This window comes from Molothrus aeneus, chromosome 3 (genome assembly GCF_037042795.1).
Source record: "Molothrus aeneus isolate 106 chromosome 3, BPBGC_Maene_1.0, whole genome shotgun sequence".
NCBI classification, from domain to species: domain Eukaryota; kingdom Metazoa; phylum Chordata; class Aves; order Passeriformes; family Icteridae; genus Molothrus; species Molothrus aeneus.
Genome location: NC_089648.1, coordinates 45,668,453 through 45,687,574, shown reverse-complemented (window position 1 = coordinate 45,687,574; position 19,122 = coordinate 45,668,453). Strand labels below are relative to the sequence as shown.

Here is a 19,122-nt window from a genome sequence, read left to right as displayed (position 1 = left end):
CATTCTAAGTGTAATTTGACTCTGCATTTGCTATTGTTAACACCCACAATAACCACTTATTAATGGAAATGTAAGGCAGTGGCCTCTTTTCTGGAGCCTGGCAGGAAGAAACAAATATATAAGCTTTATACATCTCTGTGATCCAAGACAGGTATATGGGTAAAACTTCCCCCATGGCAAGGGGAATAAATCTATTAAAAAATTCAAACAGAACAGAATATGCAAAAATAAGTGAAAGAGTGGAATATCTGAATTCTAAAATAAATTAGAAGCCTCAAAGAGCTAATTACATAATGAGCAGGTACAGGCCACATAGCTAAGATGTTACTGTGGAAACAAAAGAAAAAATGAACCCCACCGTAAATGTTGAGTGACTGCCTTGCCAAACACCCCACTGACCTACTGGAATGTACAAAACTGTCAAACTCCAATTTCATAACCAAATTCCACCTTTATTATCTCCCGTGTTATTCTAGGTAAAGGCCAAGGTCCTCATCAGACTAACACTGAGAATGAGAAAAAAGGTGCCAGGCCTAGTCCATAAGGGAGTATGAGCAGAACTGGGTGTCCCCAGTACAGGGGTCAAAGGGCAGGGCACAGCCCCACTGTCTCTGGAAGCAGCAGGTGAAGACAGTCAGTGCAGATGGGTAGAGCCCATTCACCAAAGCCCCAAACATGTTTAAGTGATGAACTGGTCCAGGGTATTTCCAGGCATTCTAATCAGGAGCAAGAGGACAGAGCTGGAGACAGTGCTGGAGAGAAGGCTGCAATGCACTTTCAAGACCCACACAGGAGACAGGTACCCCTGCTGACACTGCTCAGGGCAGGACTGGGCTGCTCAGGGTGGCTGAGGCCCATCAGTGCTCTCACGGCCTGAAACAGTAACATTTACACACAATGTGCTTTAGTACAACTTAATTGCACTTTTGTTAGATGAAGTGCTGGTGATATGTGATGCCTTACCTAGAGTACAGTAGGGCTGTTTATGGATTTTGGGCAGTTTATTACTGTTGCTTCAGTTTTTTTGCAACTTGTGTTTCTTTTTGATAATGTGCAATAATCTGAACAATTATGAGGCTATTAATTAAAAGGAAAAGCAAGCCTGCCATCCATATAAATAAGTAAGTGTTATATCCTTTGAACTCCAGAAAGAATGCAGGAGTAAGCCACAGGCCTTGTCCGATGAACCACAGACAGAGAAGCAGCACGGCCCTATGCCAAGACATCTTAATACTAGGCATTACAAGGGGCAAAAGGCAGAGATACCAGACAAAGTACTGGGATGTGCATACTTTGTTAAAAGTCACAAAAATAGCGGTGTGTAGGAAACAACTGAAGGCAAGGTCTCTGTAGAACGCTATGGAAACAACCAGGAGCAAAAGCAGCTGAGGCAGGAAAGCTGCGAGCCCAAGGGCAAAACTCCACTTGCTCTCTGCTGTCAAGTACAACATGTAGAAATAGGGAGAGAAGTTATGACGGATATCCCTCCTAGTCAGGTGATAGAGGTAGGCGTGCTCCAAAAACTCCCAGCCATAGAGGTGATAAAATGCCACAGTCAAGGCAGCCAGCACTGATCCGGCAACTGTTCCAAAGAGCAGCACGTCGCGGTTCAGCATCTTCACCAAGAGGTGCCAGAGGCGCGCCATGACCGTGACCTTTGCCGCTCTGTCGCCCCGCGCCCGCAGCGCCCCGCGGCCCGGCGCGGCGCTCAGGCGGAGCGCTATGGGCAGCGCGTAGCTCAGGGGATAGATTTTCATGTGCACGGCCAGCCCGTAGCACACGGCGGCCTTGCCCACGCTGCCCGCCTCCACCCAGTAGAGCGTGGCGAGCACCAGCAGCGCCACCAGCGCCTCCGCGTTGCCCCGGCTGGACACGGCCATGGGCAGCGGGTTCAGGAGCCAGGCGGCGGCGCAGCACCCACAGGCGCGCCCGGCGGGGGTCCCACGGCGCCGCAGGGCCCGGTAAGCGACGACGGCAGCCGCCAGGTCCCCGGCCACGAAGAGCAGCTTCCCGAAGGCCTCGGTGAGGAGCACGTTGGGCGTCAGCAGCCAGGCCAGGAGCGGCGTGTAGCGGTAGGTGGCCCGCCGGTAGGGCGAGCGCCCCTCGGTCACCAGCCGCGCCGCGTCCGTGAACACCCGGTAGTCGACGTCGGTGTAGCGCACCCGCATGGTGCGGTCCTGGTGCAGCCCGTACAGCACCAGCGCCAGCCTCGCCAGCAGCCCCGCGAGCAGGGCCGCGCCCACCCCCGCCATCCGTTCCGCGCAGGGTGGGGAGAGTGCGGGAGCGGGAACACGCGGGGCTCGGGCGCTCCCGGCGGACGGGGCGCGGGCGGCCGCACTCGGCGCGGCTTCCGCCGGTGTGCGAGGAGGAGGCGGCCCCGCGCCTGCGCGCTGCGCGCCGAGCCCTGCCCGGGCGGGGCGGGCCCGCGCTCCCTCCGGCCCGGCGGGGAGAGGGGCCGGGACAGGGCCTGGGGCGCCGCTGGGCCGGGGCGCTGTGGGGAGGGACCCATGGGGGGCGGTGGGCAGCGTGCGTCTACTGCGGGCTGGGAGCCTGGCAGGACATCGGCACCGGGATCCGGGGAGAGCTGCGGGGCACCGCCACCCGCGCTGCCCCCGGCACCGCCGCTGCCCATTGCCCCCTCACCCTGCCGGGAGCTGTCGGGCTCCACGGGTAGAGAGGCGGCAGATGCAGGAGTAGTTAAGTAAGAAGGAAAAACAACATCTGTTATTTACCTTCCGCAAGTAGCTGTGTTTTGCCTAGACGTATGAGTGCTCTCCGGAGCGCTTAGGTGAGCTTCCTGCCGCAGCAGATTTCTCATTTAATTAGATCATAAACAGCGTCGTGAAAATCGGAGTTTAGAGAGAGTCACTTACAACAAAGGAATTAATTCCTCTCTATTTTGAGGGTCTATTATGTATGTTTTCAGATAGTTTTCCTGTCTGGTTATTTGCCATCTCACATTTGAATTGGGGCTGATTGAAAAACTGGCATTTATTACTTATTGCTATTGCGGGTTTCATATTAGAACTTATAAGGGATTTTCTTAGAGATGCTTTATTAATCAAAAATATGAATTTGCTTGTTCAGTAGTTAATTGCAACCTCAATGTTTTTGCTGAGTGGTTTCATTTGGGAATATTTTGGGAACTAGTGTTGATGGCTCACATCACTTACAGAAAATAATCTACTTTTTCTCAGTTCTAGGGACACCCATCGAAGAACTGGGAACAGATCTTTTGCATTTGGCAGAGGCATCTTGGAGGGTGGCCTAACTAGTAGGATATTCAGGGGACAAAAGATATTTTTGTGTGCACACAGTTACTAATTTTTATCTGTTAAGGCTGTTCTTCTGTATATAACAGTACAATGGGATATAGTTGGAAATATCCGATGGGAGAAGCATAGTAACCAATCTGGAGAGTCAGTTTTTCTTCTGTCAGATACTTGCATTTTTTACTAAACTGGACATCTTCAATAGGAAATCTTAAGGGAATTCTCCATTAACTCACCATATGATGTCATGAAGTCCTAAAACTGATTGTTAGGACGTTTTTGGGAAAGGGAATGAAGGTGGTTGTTGATCCTTGGTAAATAATTGCTTGTTCACTATTGCTGTTATACTTTCGAATGGGAAAGATTGGTAACATTTTCTTTTTTTCCTCTTTGATGTATCTTGTACTATAATGGTTGGGGTACTTTTAAAAATGCTTCCATCCCCATAACCATTGTTGTGCCCAAGCTTTTATCTGGAAAAGCTAGGAGATCAATGCTGAATAAAATCACTGGGACTGAAATAACTTGGAAGTAGATATATGTAGATACTACTAATTTTTTGGTTTGGAAAAGTTTGCAAAGAACTATTCTTGCTATCTGCCAACAGTGTCCCAGGATTGTTTGCTGTTTTGATGCCTTCATGAATGGAACATGTTTTATTATTTCTGACCCTTGGAGGAAGCTGTTCATGGGCAGATCAGAACACATTGCAGTTCATTTGCTTAAGTGTCCAGGTTTAATGGTATTGGTGGAATAATAGGAGTTTAATAAATAAACTTAGGAGTATGCTGGTGTCTCATGGTTTTCTTGTCTGTTTCTGACAGTCTGTTTTCAGACAAATCTTTTATCTGACATTAACAGAAGTTGTTAAGCTGTTGGTAGTGACTGTTTATCAGGATTCTAAAGAGGAACAAAGTAGGTAATTTAATTCTAAAGGGTCATGATGTAAATAAAACAGAAAATCTGCCTTAGCTACTCTGACTGTATGACATTGCCTGAGCTGGAAAAAGAATTGATTTTCCTTATCAATAATTTAACATCTTCAAAATATGCCTGAAGCTCTTCAGAGAATTAAGATTTGGCTCAAAAATGCATTTGGCTTCAGATTTGATACCAGCTTGCTTAACCTGATTTGTCATGTACTGTAGACTTTAATGCAGGAAGGAGGGCAGTCTTATTAAAGTTATAAATCTGTTGTTCCTGTAAAAAGCTGCTTTTATTTATATCAGTCACCATCAGCCACTTTTAGAAAATGCTGGGAGATAAAAGCTCATAGAACTGCTGGGACTGAGGCTGATTGATTCCAGTGCACACAAAGGTACAAACAGCATGAAGAAAAGTGTGGAGTTGCCATTACATAAATAGGATTACATATGTATGTGTATGTTCACATGGACATAAAGGTTTTATTTCACTACCTGCCAGGCATTTTGTTTACATGCTCTCAAAGATGGACCATCTTATAAACTGAGGTCACTTCCAAATTTGCTTCTATTGCCTACTTGTGATGGGGGATTATAAACCTGAACTCAAGTATTAACTTCTCGCTTCACCTTCTGTAATAGAGACTGCTTGAGCAGCACCAGGACATAAACTATCTCCTAGGAGCTGCCACTGCTAAAGATTTACATGGCAGCAGTAGCATTAAAAAGACAATGAACTTGGCACTGGTTGTGCCAAGTGTTCTAAAACCTAATGGAAGTTTTAACCATCTAAAAACCAAGGTACAGCTGGAGGGTGGCAGCTGGAGTGAAGGACACAGTGCTATGCTGGTTCCTGCTCAGCCAGGGGCAATCCACACATTTGGCCAGGTTCTTGCCTTTCAGGGGTTTACTCTCCACACTAAGGTGGAAAGTTATGCTTTGAGAAGGGTTAAGCTGAGCCTACGGCCATCAACAAAGTTGAACATATGGTCGAAAGGGTACACAAGGGCTAAATATTGGAGGAACTAACAGATTAAATCTGAGAAGTTTGAGGAGAATAAAGAGGCTAGTGAAGGTTGAAAATTAGAAGAGGATTCTCTAGAAGTAACGTAAGGGAGATGTTGTAACTGGTAGCAGTGCAGGGAAGAAAAGAACGGGTGCTGAGTTGTGATGGTGAAAACCTTACTTAAGATCCAGGTGGCCTGGGGGGCTGGAAAAGCTGGAATATCTGAAAAATTATGGAAGAAAGAGCAGTAAAAGGCTTTTTAGGAGGAAGGCAGTTGGAGGATGCTTCCATATGCTGTATTTTAGGTAATTCTACAGATATCTCAGGGTGAGACATTTCTCATGCAAGTCTCCTCTCAAAATTTAATTGTTAATGGCTAGCTATGCTTTTAGACTTTGTTGTTATGAGATAAAATTTGATCATAAGGACTGTATGTTTTTCTGTAAATTTTCATACTGTATGTATGCAGTGATATAAGTCTCTATGTATAAAAGGTGGTAGGAAAGTTGAGTATTTAAGGAAGTAAGGAAGATACTGGGCAATAGCTGGTATTAGGTCTTCAGACTTTTGAAAGGGGAGACTGCTGTGCTGTCATGTATTAGAGTTCCCTTTTAACTCTCTTGGGTTTTGAACTCAGAATGTTTCCTTGCATGAGAAGTACTCCTGACTAATATATTTGTAAACTGACAGTAAGTTTTTGATAAGATGATAAGTACAATCTGTTTCTTGTAGCACATGAAATTCTGTAGAAAAAGTGACTGACACTTTTCTTAGATATTTTGAGCTTGCTAAAATTGGCTTTGCAAATAGGATTGATGCCTTTCAAGTATTTGTAGTGTGTTGATTTTTAGATATTATTAGCAAAAGAGAAATATAATTAAGATTATGTAAGGAAGTGTTTGTTTCTGCTTTAATACTGAAATGAGTAATACAGGAGGGTTTGCAGAAATTAACTGAAAAACACATTAGAACTCTTCACAGAAGAAAATCACCATTGTATATAAAAAACTACCACTCTCCTTTAAACTTTTTCTGTTAATGTGTTTTCTTAAAACTGCCTGATAAATCTATACCCTTATTCACACATTGTGCTATAAATGTGGCTACTTGGAGAATATGATTGGAGTTGTAAAGGAATTATTTTTTTTCACCACATTGTGATTTTGCACAGTATGCTTTCAAGTGGTGTTGGCAGAGTTCTGCTTGCAGTGGTTATGCTGATTTTATGTCAGTGTATTAAGTACAATTCCAGCCCTTCAGGCAAAATAAGTACTGGATAAAAATTAGTCTGTGGGGTAACCTTTTAAATTTACCATTAGAAAGAGAAGAAAATATTATATCTGAGAAAACACATGTGGTGGCAAGAAGTCCACGGAAGTATGATGCTGGCCTAGGGGGCAATTGTAAAAATATGGCCCTTTTTGCTTTAAGGCCATGGAGAATCTGAGTTTTGATATGGTAAATAGGAGTTTCCTGCATCTAGGATGGACAGTGCCTGGCCCTTACTGCCGGACTTGCAATACCAAAACAAAGCATTTTCCCCCTTTGTGCACTGCTTCTATAGCTTTAGCTAATGGCACAGGCAGCCCAGTGGATTAGGACTCCAGAAGTGGGAGCATCTAGCTGAGGATTCTGTTGATTTTCCTTTACTTTTAAATTATTTTTCTATTCACTTCTGCTAATAAAAGGGTGAAGAGAGAGAATCAATGAACCCAGGCAAAAGAGAAACTGGAGCCAAATGACAAATTATGAATTTAGGAGACTGAGGGTTCCTGGCACCAGACTGCTGGGTTCTGACCATTGTGCAAAATGACACGTCCAGTGGCACCTCCAGAAAGCACCTGTGAAAGGCTAAATCTAATTGTGTTAAGCAGCACTTCTTGCTGGCTTTTGAATGTGTAAGGGAAACATTTTGTGCATTTTTAGTTTATAACTGCCTAAATTTTTTCCAATTCTTTGGAAGGGGAAAAGAGACAAAACTTGAAAAGCAACTTTGCTGTTCTCAGGCTGTGTCGTGTTTGCAGTTACTCACTGAGATAAGAACAAGTAACTGTAATTACAGATAAAGTCTCAAACTAAATCTTGCAGAGTTGGCTGATAGGAACACTAGGTACTATTCTCATCACCTCTGTTTCTTAGGCTTTTGTGCATCAAATGGATTTCCAAGGTACTTTATTTACAATAAATAAAAATATGAGTTTCAAGTCTTTAACGCAAATGGAGCAGTTATTTTATTTTTTATAGGACTAAAAGGTTTATAAATTTAGGCAATAAAATCAATGATGCAGTTTCCTGCTTTTGACTTCATGATCAAACCTGATCAGTTGATCGGAGAAGTTAATATCTTAATTTCTTTAATCTTTCATGACCAAAACATGGCTTATGAAGCGCTGCCTTTCCTTCTCACAATAAACATCTTACTCTTTCTTCTGGATGTAAGCATGATGACAGTGTTGCATGTACTTGGAATACTAGGTGCAAACACTGAAAATCATAAAGAAAAGGTCTCTTAGCTTTCTCAATTTTTGATGGGATTTTGATCCGGTCACAATGAAAAGAAAGGAAAGATAGTTGGATAGGGATATAGTTAAAAGTGGCTGTGGGGATCGGTGGGACCACATGCTTCCCATTGGATGATTTTCACTTTCATTGGGGAAATCTCAGATGCTTGGGCAAGGGATTGTTGTCCTACCACCTGCTTTATTTGTGCTGACAGGATGCCTTAGCTGTTCACACAGACAGAAGACTGAAGCAGTGTGCTGTGAGAGATTCAGACCTGCAAGCAGTGTATTGGACAATAAATAAAAATAAAAGTAGATGCCTTTTGGATTATTATTTCTTTTACTTCTCGATAATATGGTTCAGCCTAACTGCTTTTCCAGCAGTGGCTGTGCAGCAGTTTAGAAGCAGCTGTTACAAAAGGCAGAGCTCAGCTGCTAGGGCTGACTGTGCTGGAAGGGCTCCAGAGATGCTGTTTTTGAGGAGCTACAGCATGTGTGTGTGTGTATAGACACCCTGGGACTGCTCCTGTGGGAGTGGTGGAAAAGAAGAGGGAATAGCTTGCTGTTGTTTAGTTTCCTATTCTTAACTGGGGATGCCTAGAAGTAGGAAAACCCCACTTACCCTATCTCCCTTGGGTGGAATGAAGGAACATCCTATACGAGAGAGGAGCAGCTGTTGGGGAACTGTCGTCTGTAGAGACACGAGTAGTCCTCTGGTCTACCCAAAGCTGATTTTGCCTTTTGCCTCCAAGTGTGTTTAAGATCTATCTACCTAAATAGATATCTGGATTAAAAAACAAACAAACAAACAAAACAAACAAAAAACCCAAACAAAAACCAAAGAAAAACAACAACAACCAAACCAAAAAAACACGTTAGCTTTTCTCACAAGAGTGCTCTGAGTAATAGTTGGTACTCCTAGCAGGTATAGAGTGTGCATGGGAAAATGAGAATGAAGATTATTTGGGTTTCTGCATCCTCCAAAAGTTTTGAAAAACCCAGTTCTTCTCTGTTACATTAAGCTTGAAATACTCTCTCTGGAAAGGGAAGGAAACATTCTTCTAGCTGGCTTAGGTGCTTTTGGCCTCAACCAATAAAGGGTTTCCCTGTCTTCTCTCATGAATTATTTACAATTGGTTAAATAACTGTTTAAAATCTTTTGAACTCTTACTATTATTAAACTTTTCCCCTTCACTATTTTCTAGAGCATGGCATGGTCTTCTTAATATTTTTTGGGAAAGAATCCTCCATTTTTCGAAAACCTTTTAAATGCGTTTATGGGGATGTCTTTTTAATGCCATTGCCTTTCTCTTTTTGACAGCTTATCAGAAACATAATCTTGAAAACTGTCCTTGAGTAATAATTCTACTTTATTATTCCTTTTGGATTATCCTGGTGTATTCTGCATAGTGGTTAAGATGTAATTGTACTTTGCACTACAGAATGATAATGTACATAAGAATGCACCTAAGAATGTGCACATAAGAATGATAAGCTAAAGAAAGATGTCTTAGAGACTCAGTTGCACAGGATGTATCCTTCACTAGCTAGGTGGAAATTCACCTTTTTTCCTCCCAGTACCTAGGGTTTTTTATCTCCTAAATATTTAGCTGCTCTTCATTCAATCTCTGGCAGTTACTTGGCCAGATCAGTTGCTTATGCACTGTCTGTCTGAGCTCTGCCTCGTGCTGTGTTAATGATCTCAGGTGCTGGTGCTTCTGCAGAGTATAATCACCTGGTAGCAAGGTCCATCCTGTCTTTGGTGCTGTCTTTGGCATTCACAGTTCTGTCCCTTCTTCTTTCAGTATTGAATGATACTGTCCCCTAAGCTTATGTATGTCTGTCTCTTATCTCAGGCTTCAGAGCTTATTCATTCTCTGCTGATTCAAAGTCACAGCTGTGCCATCAATCTGTTTGTCAGTTTTTCCCCCAGTTGGTGTGTTGGAGATGCTCTGCTTCACACACAGACTCAGGAATGCTGTCTGGCCCTTTGTGCTCTGCAGGTCTGCTGCACCTGGATCAGAAATTGGAGTCAGACTCCATTGGTGTGAGCACTTGTGGTTTCAGTGGCAGAACTCCTATTATAGGAGGGAAAACCCAAGGAAGAGGACTTAGGCAAGCCGCATTTGCAGACTTGGGACAATTCATGCACAGTGTTCTGAATCTGCCGTGCAACTGGCAACAGACATGTCACTTGTTTCAGTATTGCTTGTCTTTCTTCATTCTGGTTACTGTTGAATTTCAATATTTGTCCTTGCTGACTGCCACATTGCTGAGTTTGACGGTTTGTTGCCAAAATTTGAGTCTGCTGACATAAACTTTGCATATATTTAAGTAGAGATTCAACCAGTGGTTATCCTGTGTCAGAGTGGATCCTGCTTTGTTTGTATATAGTAGAAGATTAGGAAAGGGTGGTTTTGAGAGAAAGAAGACAGCTATATCTCATATTTCTTTGATGAACTTTTCAAAGAGTTGATTGTGCCAAAAAATACAGTATGAAAATATCCCCTGGATAAGATGTGTGTTGGGTACCAATGCGATGAAAAGAAACCGTAGTTTTTCCTTATTTTGATTACTGCGTATTAATACAAATTGTAAAACATTTGTTTCTGTAAAAAGAACAGATTAGTCAGAACTTGATACTTACCAAGAAGTCATGCTATTTAAGGGTGATAGAAATTGTCAGAGTTCCTTGAACAACCAAGACTAGAATCATGCAAAATTGACATTATGTTCAACTATATGTCATGCTTCTACAGAATGCATAAATTACTTGGAATGAATCTTACTACTCAAGTGCTTTCTGGGGTAACTGTGTTATTCTTGAAAATTAGATGAAAAGATACATTTTCTACTCCCAGTAAAAATCCTGCTGGAGTAATTTTTAGCTAGGATAATCCAGACACAGTTGAAAAGTGAAATTTCTGCATCAGTGGACCTGTGGGCTTCTTCAAGAGGACTGCTCTGTCTTTTAATTCTTGTTAAAATAATTTGAATTTTTAAAAGATGGAACAGTTCTTTGTACAAAATGACTAGAAAAGTAATTTCTTTTGTTTTGTTCTGTATTGTTTTGATTGAGTTGATGTATAAAGACAATTTTCCTTTCTGAGAGCCAGGCTATTTATAGAATTGCATAGGAAAAAATTGAGCAGGTCTTGCCCTGGGAAGGGAATATTGCTACACTCCTCCCTTAGTGCCAACAACACCAGAAAGATTCATTTATTCAGTGTCCCTTTTGATTTTCCTCTGGATTTCAGAGTTCAGACTTCAATCAAGTAAGAGTATCTCAAGCAGAAAGAGATACCATACTGAGATTTAAGTTTCCCATATTTTTTGATGTCCTAGTGTATATTTTCCATTTGAAATAAATGGACAAATCTACCTCATTCCTTGGAGAATTCTTAAAAACTAAAAAATTTCATTATGGGAATTTATCTCTAAGCCTAAGTCTAAAATGCTGCATCTCTTTTTCCTTGCACCACACAGATTTATCATGGTTGTGGCTTTTCATGTGACCATAGGGGCATCACACATTTTTGTTTGAATGGATTTTAAAAGAACACTAAGAAAGTTTTGACATGAAGTGGGGAAATTTTTAATAGATAATTCTAACCTAGGTTGTTTGTTTTAATTTTTAGGCAAATATTAACACATTCTCTGTACTGTTTCTCCAACCCTAACAACTTACAAACAAACACTGATGAAACAAATGGTATAAAACATTTTTATTACCACAGTAATTGGCAATTTTATTTTGTGGATCTTTAAGACCTCTTGCCATGACTCTCCAGTTTTAGGGATCTATTTTAAAAATAGAAGAAATTTTCTGCCCCTCTATTTGGAGAGGGGAGAAAACAAACCAAGTTTTTGTAGATATTCTTCAAACCAGGAAAAATCTACTTGTGTTGTAATCTTTGCCACATTTTCTGTGGGTTGAACAAAACCCTGTCACCAAAATTTTGACTTCTGTGGAGATATTTGAATATTCAGATACTGCCATCAGTCTGGGAGTTGTGAAACCAGGGGGTAAACAGGTACCTAGAGTGCTTTCAGCACTCTTCTGCTCTTCTTAGAACACTCATAGTTTACATGGTAGGGATGGTGTAATCACAGAATCATTTAGTTTGGAAAAGACACTGAAGGTCCATCTGACTGTAATGGTACAGGTTCATTTCCTTCCTGCCTTTTGTAGACCTGGGATATCTGTTCTTGCTGTAGATACCACTATTCTGATGAGAGAGGTGGATAAGAAGTTAATAACAGAAACATATTTGGTTTCTTAAAATAAACAAATAAAAAAATTAAGCCAAATATGAGATATTCATTTATAGATTTGCTCCATCTAGCATTCTTGTCCACTTCTTATTTTTTGGATATGAAGAAGCTTACTGGCAGGTTAGGGGTGGCAAGTGATTCCTGGCTTTGATTGCAGCATAATCCTTGTAGAGGTGGCAGCAAATGGGCCTTGGAACAAATCATAAAGCAGAAGTGCACAGTGCATTTGTGTGAGGTATTTACTTTGAGGTAATATTTACTTATACAGCAGTGCATGCTCCTATTGTACAATGAAAGTACAGCCAATAAATGCTGCTCTGAAGAGTTCCTTGTTTTCTAAAGGTAAATATATTGTTGTACATGGAAGAAGGAGAAAAAAAGATTATTATGTAGGAAACATGTGCAACAGTTCAAGGCTCTTGATTATCAATCTTCCCAAAGAGTTCTGATTGCATTGATTTTTTTTCTTTTTAATCTACTTCAGGTACATCATAATTTATCTTTTATTACATATCAAGGTATGTGGTGATGTTCTGTTGTAATTCTCTGGCAACCCAATGAAAAATTATGACAAGAATTACTAATTTTTTTTCCAAATTTTTCTTTGCTTAAATGCAGAGGCATATAAAATTGAAGGTAATCAAACTTGGCCGACTGTTGCTAGTTTAAATTGTTTCAAAGAAAATGACTAGGGAGAAGATGAAAAAGCCAGTAGACTTAGAAGTCTTTTTTTTTTTTTTTTCCAAGTTCTCATTAAAAGACTTGGCTTGGCATTAACTATTCCATGTGACAGTCAGTTTGATTTGAATGTCACTGAAGACTGTCTCCAGCTTCTGTTCCCCCAGGGTCTAGATGAATCTTTTTGGAGGTGTACTAAATAAAAAATTAATAGCAATAGAAAAGGGAATATGGAAGGGTTAATTCTAAGGCATTACAGGCTTGACTTACTACTTTTCAGAGATTAATTTGTAACAAAGATTTTTATGAAGTATTGAATTTCATGAACTACTTAAGTCTGTTCCCATATAAGCTTAAGCTTTCATTCTTTCAACCTATGTTTAAAAGTTTGAATATGTATAAGTGAAGAAACACTAGACCCAGACTTTGGTTCATCATCACAAAATACAATTCACCTCAGTAATTTTCCAATTATTTTCTTTGAATGAGATAATGCAGTATTTCAAGTTTTTGTGTGTGTGTATGGTCTGTAGTGGTTTCCAAGTCAAAAGAGCAGAATTGTACTAGTTGACCTCAGGAGGATTTAAGAACTGATTGACTTTCTGTATGTTTTTTGCTTTAGGAAGGTGTTAGAAACTCTTATGTAGTATAGAACTGAATGGAAGTAACCTAGGGTTATGTTAGAGTCTTTGCAGTCTGAAAGTTCAATGTCCAGCCTATGCTAGCTCTCTACCTTTCCACTCTGATTAATGGAAAGAAGTAGATACCTCCAGAGAGCTGGAGCAGGTGAGTCCACCAAAATGATTTACAGAGAAAAGTAGGCAAGAAAAATACTTTGTTTGTGTCTTTCATATATTCTTACAGTAAACATTAGGTGGGAAAATATGAGATAAGGTAATAAGCTAAATTTACTCCTTTATAATTAGTAAAACTGAAGGTTTAAAAGGAGAGAAAATAGATCTTAACAAAATATTAGATTCTGTTTCAAATTTTTGCTGACTCAAGAGCCTGCATTTAAAGGTTGTACTTAAGGAGGAAAAAGTGTTGGTTGTGTAGTAATAAAGTTTATGCTATTCTAATTCAGACTGCCAATCCACACATAAAACCCCATAGTTCCAATCAATTTTTTTCCCTGTGACCAGTTCTGAATATATATATAGAAGAGATGTAAAGGAACACTACCCAGTAAATCATTTGTTATTACTTCACAGCAATGTCTTTTTGATATTATTTGATTGTCCATATAAGTAGCTCTAAGACTTTTGTGAATCTTAAATTTTTGCTTCAATTATATGTGTTATATAATAAAGCAGCTCTTCCTGTTAAAAGAAGGAAGACAGCATTTAGATTTGCCTTTTGTTTTGAGGAAAAAAGTATTTCTTCTTCAGATAAATGGTTCTGTTTATTTTCTTAGATTACATTTTTTTCACCTCCTGTCCTCTTCAGTTTGTGAGCTGAGAGCTTGCTGGGAAATGTGAGATACTATCTTTCACCAAAATACCCTAGAAGACCAGTGGGAATCTGCAACAGGTCAATGACTTCTTAACCCAGGAAGTCCAAGCACGTAAAAATCACCCCTTAATCTTCCTTGTTCTTAGACTTGTCATAATTTGTCCATATGCCCAAATTGATTGTACAGCTGAGAAAGTTACCTTTGTGGCCAGGATTACTCAGCAGTGTAAAGCAGTATCTATCCTCCTTCAGATTCCTGTACAATCTGTCTCTGCCTACGCACCAGCTCTCATTTCTAGCTTCTTTCCCTGTTCCAGTATCTACTGCCTCGTATTCTCAGTTCATGTCCTTTTGTTAGAACCAGTATTGCTTTCTCCTTGAGTTTTTGAGGTGGCCTTTCCAGCAGGAAAATTCTTCTTTGCTCTTCATCCATATCTATTCCTCTCCATTTTTTGTGGAACCCTCACATGAAATACACAACTTGCTTCTCCCTAAAGGGTAATGGTTGACAATATAAGATCTCTAACTTCCAGCTTGGCTGATAACAGTCCAAAACAGCAAGGACAAGGAAATGCCCAATCACTGCAGCCTTCACCATCTTCTTGATGTCTTCAGGAAAATTCAGGCTAGGACCAACACCTTTTGTGGGAATAAATTTAGCCCAAGAGTTTTTGGTAGATTTCTAAGCGATTTCAACACTTTTAAGAGAATGCTAGACAGCTTTAATAGATGACTTGATGATATGACCAGCCTTTTGTATGCTTGCTTATTCATTCCCTTACCATTGTGTGTTTTAGCTTGGCAAGTGAATCTTGTCAGCACAATTACATCATGCTGTATAAGTCAGGAGCTTTGCTCACACATCAAAATTTATCCAAAACAGAACTGAGCCTTGGTTAATGGAAAGTAGAAATTATAGTCTGAAACAAATAATTCTTGCAGCAAGAACAACCAAGAACTATTTTGAGAAGATGTTGAGCAGGAACATTTCTAGAGAGCCAAGGACTGCTCAACATGACAGGACTTGTCATAAAATCGGTAGGAGGGATACCTGCTTAAATTTGGAAATGAGAAAGAGTATCTGTATTAAACTGAAAATGTTATTTTAAGGATGTAGCTCTTGCCTTTATGATTTTTTTCAGTATTAGATGTGTTGTCATTTTCACAAACTGTTCTAGTTCAGCTTCTTTCTCCCTCTCTACCCTCCCATCTTTTTTTGAAGGAGTGGGAAGGAGTCACACATCTTTAGTGCATCTTTAATGTGATAGTCTGAAAATAATTCTCAGTATAATACTCACAGTAACTGTGATGAATAAAGAAGCTGTTATCTTAAACCTTGTTACTTTTGCACTGCACCATCACAAATACATCAGTCTCAGAAAAATCTGAGAGCGCAGTCTTTTTAAAAAGACCTTGCTTACAGCTCCACCAGCCAATTGTTTGACAATCCACATGATGTAATAGTATTTCTTCTTGTGCACTAATTAAAATATGTATGGGTGAGGGAGAAATAATCAGTTTGGCCCTTAAGACTGTCTGTGTTAGGAAACTTAGCAGGGCTAGGGATTGTGTTTCAGCACTATCCTGTGTATTTAGTGAATTTTCCGGTGTGATTTTCACCTGAGGCAATTGCTTTTTTTTTTTCTCTGACAATACCTAGTGATGGATATAATGGACGAGCAACCATTTGCAATGAGGAAGAACCCTTCCTTGTTTTGAGGGAATACAGATTAGCCATATGGATGCAAACTGTTGTGCCACACTTCCCAAAAGTAAGTGAATGGAGAGTAGCCTCTTTCATTTCCCATAGAAATGCAGTTCTGTGGCCCAGTAAGACAAGAACTTGGTGATAGGACTGAGGTCTTAAAGGATGCAATTATGAAAACAATTGGAGTTATTTTCAGTTATTGAAGTAGTAGAAGAAAGAGAAGTATCTTGGAGGAGATGGGCTGTTACTTCAGTCTCTCACAGTATGCAAATGTTGAAGGTAACAAATGTGGTTAAAGTTTGAGTTCTCCAAGAATAACAATGTCTGTATTTTTAAAAGGAAATCTGAAATGTTAATTTTATTTTATGAATAAAAGTTAATCCATCTGCAAATAGAGAATGGAGTGTTGCCTGTGGGTTTTGAACCCAGAAACCTGAGCACATTCAGGAAATTTTGCCTGAAGTTGCTGAAACAACTTGAAAAGCAGCTGTATGTATAAAATCGCCTTCACTTAGCATTGATATTCAAGTACTGATCATTGTTCAGTAGTAACAGAAAATAACGGATTCCTTAGCCTTCTAGTTTCCCCCACAAAGCAGACTAATTATCTGCACTTGAATTTGGTCAGAGGATCAGGATGTACCTTTCAATCTTACTTAATCCAAAATTAAATTATGAATGTATGTTTTATATTAAAATACCAAGCATTCTTGCCCTAAACACTCTCCTTTTACTGAAATTGTGCTCACAAATCCTGCAATAGGGTTTGTATTGAACACTGATTTTTGAAAAGCTAGTATTATTTTAGTAGAAACAGTATTTTTTTAAAAGCCTGCAGAAAATCCAGGTCTGCATAATTTGTGGAATGTATGAAAGTCCTTGCCTTACATGCTACATGTCTCAAAATACAAAGCAAATGCAATTTTTTTCTTCCAAAATAATGCATCTTGTGCTTGAAATTGCACAGGTTTTTCTGTATTTTGAGTCTTTTAGAAGGCATTCTTTCTAGTCTCTTTCCCTCAAGCAAAATATGATCCTAGGAATACCACAACTAGCTTTTTTGAAAGATTAATTTCTTCTGGGAGAAATGGCTGTCTGCATGCTAAAACTGTTTTTTCTTTCTCTTACTGTGTTCCCACCTACCTCTTTGACAATAAAATCCTATTTTATGTCCTTTTAGTCTGTTTTTTATCTCACTGTACTTGACCTACTATGGGCCAGAAAAGTTTTGTACTATTGTCTCTTTCCTTTAAATTCCTGGCCCTAACTTTGTCTCTCATTGTTCATCTGCTTGCTTCATACCTGCAAATTTTTCAGTTTTGTTTTGCTCCCTGTGCCAGAGTGGCTGTTTTAGTGCTGTTTGCCAAGTTACACATTTTATATGACCTGCTCCCATTTGTGACCTGGTGTAGTTGCACTTTTCTCTGCCATAGTTATCTCCTGTTGTGTTATGTGTCAGAAACAAGCTCACTGGCTCCTTAGGATGCTGCTGGAATGAGGTTTCAAAGGAGCCTTTTCAGGTGGGATTCCACAGGGTCTGAAGAACAAAGCCCCTTTTCTTACTCTTCCTCAGGGAGCTGTGGTTTCTCAGGAAATTGCCATGAAATGGGATTTTGAAAGCTGTGGAATTACTAAGCCTGTCCTCACCTATGGGGTCTTGCTGTTCAAATCAGGAAGATGCTGCTGTCCTGAGAAACGCTTCTGGATTTTTCTGCATTTTGGGAAGATGTGCCTTGCTTGGAGCCCTGTGCTGAAACTCTGAGTGCTCCTGCCTGCCTTGGAAGTCTGAAAAGTCAGTGTACCAATACAGAAGGTATTAAAAAAATAAAAAGTTCAGGACTGAGAGAAAGACAACTGGAGAGAGGAAGGAAAGGGGATGGTTGCTGTCTCTGCACCAGTCACTCAATCTCAACGCTGTAGCTGAAGGGTGAAATTCAGGCCCCAGTGAGCAAGTTGGACTTTGAGTTCTCTATACAAGAAATGAGTTTTTCAGGTCAGTTAGCACTCACTTTGTGAAGTCAGTGTGTTCTTAACGAGGGAAACAACACAGGAAAGGAAGAAGGTAATTTCTCAGCAACCCATAACTGACTTATGCTGCCAGCAGCATAACTAGGAGTTAGAGCCTTCCAATGGTCTGTAATGGAGATATTTCTCTGGTAATCATACTTTCAATCTCTTCCCCATCTCTTTGAAAAATAAACTGGGAAGATTCTACGGTTTATATGCTTGTCCTTTAATTGGCAGAAAATGAAATTCTTTGTTTAGAACAAGAGAGCCAAACAAGACCCTGGACCCAAAACTTTGTATTACATGCCACTGCTATAGGTAGTAAGAACTATGTAAATTGCTACCTAGAGGTGGATGCAGTAAATAATGTTTGCTTACAAAGTGGATGGTGAAGATTCTTGATTTTTTTTCCAAGCCCTCTAGTACAATTTTCAGAGGCAGTTAAAACTGTTAATAATTACAAATCACAAAGCGTTCAGTGACCTGAGCTACATTAATCTGCATGAGTAATGCAAATATGTTTCTTTTAATTAAACACATTTTTAAAAGTTAAAGATCTGAAAAAAAATTAATCATACATTGTGTCCCACTTTTGATGCCCTAGAAAACTCCCTTTTCTGTTCCCTTTTTTGCTGCTTCACATGTTTAATTGTAGTGTTTTAGATATTGTTCCAAGAAAATCTTCAGAAATATTTTGTCAGTGTTCAGTGAAGCCAGTTGAAGTTGCCCATTTGGGCAGGTTTCTTTGTTGGTAAGGATGCTTTATTTGGCTCAGAATCAGCGTTGCCTTTGTTTAAGTGATTATTTATTTTTAAAGGAAGAGATACCACCCTTAAATGACCTATTGGAACTTTTGAAGGTCAAACCTGATTTCTTGCCTCTTAATCATGGTGCTTTTTTTTCCCCTAGACGTGAATTCTGCTAGGCTGCTTTAAACAGGTTTTAGAGCTACTTGGTTTCCACTGTGAGAATATTAATGTCTTTTTTGGCAAGAGAGCTGGGCAAAGAAGGATCTTGGAATACTGCAGAAAAGTTAGTATGTTGAAATAGCAAAACTCCTCACCTCCTTGTGCCAATGCATGAAGCTATGAATATTTGGTATCAGTAAAAACTGTGACAGCATCTTCACTTTTAGGAAGGAGGACAATAGTGGTTTGAGAAGCAAGGAAGGGCCTGTGAGGTGGGTATGCCTCTGTTACAGTCTGTAGCAAAAGCTGAATAAAGCATCTCATTTCTCTGGAGTTGTAAGACTTACTCTTAGAGGATTTTTGTCCCAGAAGAGAAACTGCAGTGTAAGTTT

The 19,122-nt window shown here is 40.0% G+C and overlaps 2 protein-coding genes across 2 annotated transcripts in view; one reads left to right on the top strand and one right to left on the bottom strand.

The window, feature by feature from the left end:
* Positions 1-431: 431 nt before the first annotated feature.
* Positions 432-2,328, bottom strand: PIGM (phosphatidylinositol glycan anchor biosynthesis class M). Its single transcript, XM_066546815.1, has one exon. It carries the CDS (start codon positions 2,250-2,252, stop codon positions 1,005-1,007), a length of 1,248 nt encoding a protein of 415 aa, XP_066402912.1. The 5' UTR covers positions 2,253-2,328; the 3' UTR covers positions 432-1,004.
* The window catches only part of RGS7 (regulator of G protein signaling 7), a 258,271-nt gene continuing 241,200 nt past the window's right edge, over positions 2,052-19,122 (top strand). Inside the window, exon 1 of the mRNA XM_066546804.1 lies at positions 2,052-2,072. The gene's annotated coding sequence lies outside the window, so the exon portion shown is untranslated. The remainder of the gene's footprint in view (positions 2,073-19,122) is intronic.